The 8,228-nt window shown below is 45.8% G+C and overlaps 1 protein-coding gene across 2 annotated transcripts in view; it reads right to left on the reverse strand.

Moving 5' to 3' along the window:
• The window catches only part of LOC146866272 (alcohol dehydrogenase 1-like), a 266,527-nt gene extending 258,831 nt beyond the window's left edge, over positions 1-7,696 (reverse strand). Inside the window, exon 1 of one of the 2 annotated variants that reach the window (XM_085635204.1) lies at positions 7,550-7,696. Coding sequence is in view for 1 of the 2 variants with exons in the window: in XM_085635195.1 (XP_085491321.1) it covers positions 7,550-7,567 (18 nt within the window). In the remaining variant the exon portion in view is untranslated. The remainder of the gene's footprint in view (positions 1-7,549) is intronic. The other variant, XM_085635195.1, reaches the window with a different exon arrangement.
• Between the last annotated feature and the right edge of the window lie 532 nt (positions 7,697-8,228).

Genomic DNA, 8,228 nt, shown 5'->3' on the forward strand with positions numbered 1-8,228 from the left:
ACTACTCTCTACTACTCACTCTCTGCTACTCTCTCTACTACTCTCTACTACTCTCTACTACTCACTCTCTACTCTCTATTACTCATCCTCTACTCTCTACCTCTCTACCTCTCTCTACCTCTCTCTGTACTACTCTCTACCTCTCTACCTCTACCTCTACCTCTACCTCTCTACCTCTACCTCTCTACCTCTCTACCTCTCTCTATACGCACACATATGCACATATATATGCATATATATGCATATGCATTTATATATATGTATGTGTATATATATACATACATATATAAACATATATATATAATCTGCATATCTATATACATACAAATATAATTGCTTGCTTGCATATACATATATGCATGCATATGCATGTTATGTACATGAAAGACTGAAAAACACTAATAAAAGCAAAGCTAAAAAGCCACCTAATTACAAACAGAATTGCTTTAACTTAAACGACGGCGAGACCTATTGCATTTTCAATGCTTGTTTACTTTGGTTCCATCAATAAGCCATTCAGATGTGTCACACATTTGACTTAAATTCTGAAAGGTAACACTCTAGTTGCTCATTAGTTCACTGTAGTTAAGCTACTGCTCACCAGGGAAGTCTGCTGCTGGTATTCAAAGTGCATGTTTCAGTCTGCATGTCAGAATATTTTAATGAAATAGAAGAGGATTTGAAAAGTCAAAATGTGCCCTAATATTTCTTTCTGCAGCACTAATCATAATTTCTATGACAAAATGAACCCCCTCATTTTTTTCCTTTGCAAATTAAATGTTTTAAGTGTTACCACTTTATTCCAATCAAGATGGCTTCAGGTGAGCCGTACTTTTGTCATAAGTAAGACTGTTAGTGCTCTAGTTGTTCTTTAGAACACTCTGGGACATACTGTCATTGGGCTATACTTGGGCTACATCTGGGTGATATTTGTGCTACATTTGGGCTCTTTTGGCTTTGGTGGCCATCTTGGGAGACTCATTTGTTATGAAGTTTCCTAATTTCCTCCATACTACAGTCTCCTCAGTAGGAATACTTTCAGTTTTTTAATTTGATTCCATCAAGAAGGCATTAAGATGTGTCACACATTTGCCATAAACTGCTCACCAGGGAAGTATGCTGCTGGTATTGAAAGTGCATGTATCAGTCTGCATATCAGAATTTTTTAATGAAATAGAAGAGGATTTGGGAAGTCACTCAAAATGTGCCCTAATTTTTCTTTCTGCAGCACTAATCATACTTTCTATTGCAAAATGAACCCCCTCATTTTGTTCCTTTTTAAATTAAATGTTTTAAGAGTTACCCCTTTATTCCAATCAAGATGGCTTCAGGTGTGCCATACGTTTATCATAAGTAGGACTGTTAGCGCTATAGTTGTTCTGTGGAACACTCTGGGAAGTGGCAGTAGAACACAAAGGAATCAAATGCCTTTCTCTGCCCTTGTTGGATGTACATGTTTTACTGAGAATGTCAGACTTCATTCTCACATGACTGAGAAAGATAATATAAATTTTCAGAAAATATGCTCTCAATTTAGCTTATAGTTCACCTTCCAAACCTCTGTGGGAAAAGCATGAGGAAATAGTTTTCTCTCAAACATGATATCCCAGCAGAAGGCTTTTTTACATGGTAAAATCACCTTAGAACATACCACAATTCCGAAAATGAGTATGGTACCATCAACAAATGATTTCTAATGTAACTAAAGTCTTAAAACCTTCTATTAACTACAATGCTTTTTAATGAGGTGCTATCATGTATATTGGTCCTAAGATGGCTGCCAACACTTCTTGGATGAAGTGCTGATAGCCAATCAGATCTCACAATGAGATGTGTGGTTAGGCTCCGCCCAGATATATATGTGATTTTACTTTTGATTTTCTCAGGAACTACTGAATGGATTTACACTATTTAAGCAAAAGGCACAAGTCTGAACTGAGGACTACCTTTCTGCCAAATTTGGTGTAATTCCGTTTAGCAGTTCGGGCTGTAGCTGCGGCTAAAGGTCCTATGGGAAATTGCATGATATATATATATTACCTACAGGCGGTCGCCAGTAGGTAGTTATAGTTAGGACCTATTTTCCATAGGAAATCTGCAACATTCTATTCCCAATAACTTTGGCTCCGATTGACGAATCTGCGCAAAATTTTCAAAACTTTTGGCCAGCTCCGGTCCGCTCTTATCCTGAAAGTCTTGGGATGATTTGAGTAGCAGGGGCCGAGAAAAATGGGGGGTCCCAAAACGTGTTTTCCCCATGCAATTTCCCATAGGACTTTTAGCCGCAGCTACAGCCCAACTGCTGAACGGAATTACACCAAATTTGGCAGAAACTTCTGCGCCGCGACAGTCCCTGTGACACACTTCTCCGGTGATGGAACGGCGGTCTCTGCGGTGGCGACGCTCTTCTCCAGTGATGCGAAGCGCTTCATCGATGATGAGACGGCGAACAGCTGCAGCGGTGGCACGCTTCGGCGATGTGACGGCAACTGCAGCGGCGGTGACACGCTTCTCCTCGTTGCGTCGCGCTTCCAGCTTCCAGCGACTCACAGTCTTCTCAGAGGGCCCAAACAACAGCAGGCCCCTCGCTGAAGGCAGAATTCCACAGCAAGGGAATTCAGGGGAGCTGGTGGTGAAGTCTTGTATCCCTGAGACTTCAGGCAGGAGGCAAGCTCAGTTCAAACCCTTGGAGATTCTTCTTCAATATTTCAAAATTACACACAAAGTTCCTTTTCTCCTTTCCTTGGCAAATAAAGTAACCACTGCAGGCCAACCCCAACAGCACAGCACAGGGGCAGTCTCCTCCTTCAGATTCATTGGTTCTTCTCCTCGGCAAAGGGTTGTCTTGATTCCCAGAAGTGATCTAAAGTCTTGGGGTCTGCGTCCCCATATTTATACTTCAAAATCCTTTGTCCTCTGAAGTCAGAGGGCCTGTACCTAGTCCAAACCAGTTCTGTGCAGTCCTGGAGCACTTTTTTACAGCACTCCTTTCCTTTGACAGTGTGGGCCTGGGACATCAGACGCAACACAGGTGGTGGAGCCAGCATTGTGGATTGCAGAGACAGCCCTTTTCAGACCCAGGTGCTACTTCTCCCACCATTCTACTTGCAGATAGGTCTATTCAGCCCTGCGCTGACTGACCCTGTCTCCTGGAATTCCCCCAGCCCCTGTCACTCACATAACCAGACACACAGTACACAAGCTGGCAGAGGCAGGCTGGATAGTTAGGTAAGAAAATACCTACTTTCTAAAAGTGGTATTTTTAAACACAGAATGTTAAAACCAACTTTACTAAAATATATATTTTATCATTCTGAGTTCAGGCATACTAAATTCAAATTTCTACCCAGCTCCCTAAACCAGATAGGATTATAAAATGTTATAATCAAACTGCCCATTCTGGCCTATGGGAACAGGTAGCCTTGCAATAGTGAAAAAACGAAATTTGATGTAATTCACTATCAGGACATGCTACACACATCAGGGCATGTCCTACCTTTTACATATAATGCACCCTGCCCTTGGGCCTACCTTAGGGGTGGCTAACATGTAGAAAAGGGAAGGTTTAGGGACTGGAAAGTGGGTGCACTTACCAAGTCAACATGGCAGTCACAGACTGCACACAGGCTCTGCAATGGCAGGCCTGAGACACACTTTACAAGCTGCTTCTGTGGGTGGCACAAGCAGTGCTGCAATCCCACCAGCAGCATTTGATTTACATGCCCTGGGCACACATGGTGCACTGTACTAGGGTCTGACAAGTAAATCAAATGAACCAATCATGGAGTCACTAATCAAATACAATATTTTACAATAGGAAGCACTTGCACTGTGGCACTGAATAGCAGTGGCACAGTGCCCAAAGCATGCAGACCAGCAAAACCTATAGCAAAAACACAGGAGGCAACAGCAAAAAAATGGAAGGGAGACCCTCGCCAATGGTGCCAGGTCTAACAATGCTGAATCTCCCTATTCATTCACTGATTGCTGCTTTATCCGTACAGGCAGTGTGTAATCATGACGGAAGGGAAAGGGTTAACCCACTTCAGAGCTGGCCATTGCGCTGTCAGCTAGAGACCCGCAAAGTACTTCACAACAGAAAACAATGTCTGTCTGGCGTAGCCGTCTTACTTTGCATGGCGTGCCGCGCAGGGCTTTAAGTGTGCCGGGGCCCACCATTGCTGAGGACCGGCAGTTTTTTAAAGGAAGCCTCGTAACGGGTCTCTATCAGGCTCTGTTTTGTGCCCTGGGACAGGCGGTCCGTTTTTTTCCAGACTTCAGTGACAGCAGGTACATTGAGGTGCGCTGCCCGCACTGCTCAGTTCTCACCAGTGGATAAGTTACTGCATGACATCATGCCAGGTGAGCGTTGTAGGGGAACGGAAATCCTTTAAAGAGTCATTTTCTCTATGGAGTTCCCTTCTCTTTTTGAAACTCAGGAGCAAGAACATTTTCGTGGTGTCACCAGGGCTTTAAATAGAAGCTTTTTCAATATTATATACAAGCCATAGTTGCTGCTTATTTATCTTATGCAACTAACAGCCATTGACAAAGCCAATAGTCCTGACTTGTTGCAGGTATGATGTTACTTGTTGTATCATACATCTGGATGCAGTAACAGAAACAGCAAAATACAAGTCGGGGGGGCACACTATGCTAGGCACAGATTTTCAGCTTACGTGTTTTTAAGCCACGCCCTTAATTCCATCTTCCACGCACCTTTGAGAGACCCCAGAGTTTTTTCATCCTACTCAAAGCCCTGGCGCTGCTTGACCATGCGTTCTTGAAAATGAAAACAGGGAGCTTGGAGAATTGAATTAATATAAATGTAACAACAAATGGCTCTGCTCCTGAGCTGAATGTAGCCAAGCAGGCAGCTTCAACGGAGAACCCTTCACCATGCCTCTATTGTGTGTGCAGGTTCTTTCGAAAATAGTTTCACACATCTGACCCAAGGTTCGCGATATTGTTGCCACTCTCACTGTAAAAGTTTGTTTTCACAATGACAATAAATGGCCATCATTGTGCAGAACAGCGTTTACAGAGACTGAAGGTACTTACTTAGATGTATCACTTGCTAAATTGTTTTCGTATTGTTGATGCGCCTTAGCAGCTCTGTGAGTTCCTCCGGTTGCCCTTCCATCACCGCTAGTGGCGGGGTGCTGCCGCCCTCCGATCCACCAAGTGAAGCTGTTCGATTGACTTTTTTTTTTTTTTTTTATGCTGCCTTGCTCCCCGCCCGCCTGCTTTGTAAAGTATCAAGTATGCAGGCTGCAATGCTCACTGGAGGGTCGGAAACGCCTCTCGCCGGGCACTGCTCGAAATGTCGACTCCCCTCCAGGTCGGGACTGTCTCGCCCCCCCGGTCACCGCCGCTCGCGGGTCTCCTCCCTCAGCTCGCCGCGCCTGCGGCACCCCAGCGCCGAAAACAGAGCCGGGGGACCGGCTGGAAGCAAACCACTGCCTCTCCCCTCACGCACCTGTGGCTACGGAGTCACCTCACCCAGAAACACCCGGCAAACGGAAACGCGTGGTCTCTGCTGACCGAAGGACGGGAGCTCGGCAAAGGTAAGCCTTGGCGCCCACCGTGCTCCGGTGCGAGGCTGGGCGAAAACACCGTCAGCTCCGATAGGCCTGGGAACACCACGCCAAGTCTGCACTCGTGATCCGAACACCCTCTGCTCCGGCACTGCCTGTCCGCTCTGCGCTGGGTGAGCAGGAAACCCCTCGGGGGTGTCCTCGCCGGCGTCTACACAGGGGCCGCTCGCCACGCAGCAGTCGCTCTTCGTTACAACCACCAGACCGCTGGTTCCACGCGATGCCCACGCTGATCTCGGTTGAGGATGGGCGCACCCGGGCCACACAGCTTTGCCCGCTTTTCGTTGCAACCACCAGACCACTGCTTCCACGCGATGCCCACGCTGATCTCGGCTTTACCCGCTTTTCGTTGCAACCACCAGACCGCTGCTTCCACGCGATGCCCGCGCTGATCTTGGTTGAGGAGGGGCGCACCCGGGCAACACAGCTTTCCCCTCGGGAACAACTCTGGTCCAGCAGTCCTCCGGCAGCCCTTCGCTTTCAGTCGTCTTCCGCAGTCGTTCAGAAAAAATTACCAACGGTGCGCTGCTCCCCCCGCTCCATGAAGTTGGAGCTACCTGGGGGAGCGGCGGCTTATAACGCCCCCACGCTTCCCGCCACTCAGGTAACACGCCCCCATTGGGGGGTTCGTACCTCGCCGAGCCCCCCATTGGACGGGGAGGGGAGTTTGGCGCTGTCATGATGTCCCGTGGGGGGGAGAGGCGGGGGGTGCTTCTGCTCGCCGCTTCTGGTCGCCCCAAGGCACCCAGAACCGGTTTTCCACCTTTGGCTTGGCGCGGGTTATGGCGCCGGCCCCTGAGCCTCCCTCATCCTTTGGGGAAGAGCGGCGGCCTCTGCGAGAACAGCGTTTACAGAGACTGAAGGTACTTACTTAGATGTATCACTTACTAAATTGTTTTCGTATTGTTGTCATACTTTCTAGTCTCGACTTCCTTAACGTTTAGTAATTGGATGTTTATTCCGTACTGCACGAAGGGTGACTATAGACGTGTAACATACTGATTTTCTGGTTTTAGGGCTTCCTCATTCATAAAAAGCGCTATAACCTGACCTACGCTGGCGCAGAATAGAGTTTTTTAATTTCACTTTTAGCCATAAATACATTCACATTCATAAGGGAAATAGCTCGGGAATCGCCGAGACCGATTACCGTTGCCAATGCTTGTTCCATTTATGTTCTGCCGCTCTTCCTGGAGGAAGTCTTTGTTTTCTTGGCTGTGACTTGAGCTGTCCTCAGGCGACCTTGTGAAATGCAGCGAGCAGAGGGCGTGGGCGAATTTAACACTAGTGTATAAATTCAGTCTAAGTAAAAAACGTACCTTTTCGAAGGAAGGCGTAAGTAAGCGTACTTTATGGTATACTTTGCTGTACACCGTTATTTAATAGCACGATTATGTAATAGAAAGAGAAATAGCAGCTAAGCACGTGATGAAACTCTGTTGAAACGCGTTCTAAACATCTTTAAACCCAACTCGTTCGGAACTTGAGCAATACAGAACCAAAAATAAATAAAAACGAAAATCTTATGATGAAGTGCAAGTGCCCGTTCGAGCCAGCACAATGGTGAATTATGGGAGACTATTCTATGCAAAAACTTCTTCGATTAATGAAATATATTTTACATACCCTTATTTTTTCAAAACGGCAAATGTGGCGTTATTTACGCGTGCTTGGAAATCGGTGCCATAATATTCAATCAAACCTCCAACTACGCAGTTGAATCTAAGAAAGAACTGTACGCCCAGAAGCAGTAGTGAGTCTAAAGTGCAAAGTTAATTTTAGAAACTTATTTAGACGCGCAGCACTTAAATGAGAGCCAGTTTGCATGAACATCAAGCACCTAGGCAGCCTAGCTTGTTATTTCAGTTAATACATTCCATGTAAATTGGACAAACATGTACGTTTTCCATCCTTAACTAAATTATCGCTGGAGATCAAAATGTTTCGCTTACTTTTCCCGAAGTCGCCATGATGTATCCAATCCGATCGTGATGCGGGAACAGAAGGATGTCAGCAGACACTACTTGCCACGCGACCTACAACTGGGACCTCGTTCAGTTCGGGGCATGTTTATTAAACAAGCCAAAGTCAGCTACCAGGCGGATGATTCATAAGCCCCGCCCTTATCAAATGCAGGAAAAAAAGCTGAGGGAAAGAAACACTGGGCTAGATGTGTGAACAATGGTAAAGGCGACTACCAAATAGCGGCTTTGTGCGAATCACTATTTGGGGATCCCAAAGGGATCATTAAGCTCCTATTCCTTAAATAGCAATTCATAGTGGGTAACAAATAGTCCTACCTCATGAATATTGAGGTAGGTTGCAATTTGTGACCTAGTCGGATTTGCTACCATCACAAGTGTGGTGGCCTGCTGGGGTTAGCAGGCCATCATGTCTGTGATTGTTTTTCAATCAAGCAACCTATTTTTTTAAAATCACATCAAAGGAAAACAGGATTAATTTAAAACAAGCAAAAAAATTAATGACATGTTTAGTTTCCTTTATTAAGAGTAGGCAGTGTAGCTTGGACCACTGCCTTCTCTTAAAAAATTATTTTGAACCATTCTCTAAGGGGAAGGGGTCCCTTAGGGCCCTTTGCCCATTTGCAAAAGGGTTACCACCGTCTTTGAG

This window comes from Triturus cristatus, chromosome 2_1 (assembly GCF_964204655.1).
Source record: "Triturus cristatus chromosome 2_1, aTriCri1.1, whole genome shotgun sequence".
Taxonomy (NCBI): Eukaryota; Metazoa; Chordata; class Amphibia; order Caudata; family Salamandridae; genus Triturus; species Triturus cristatus.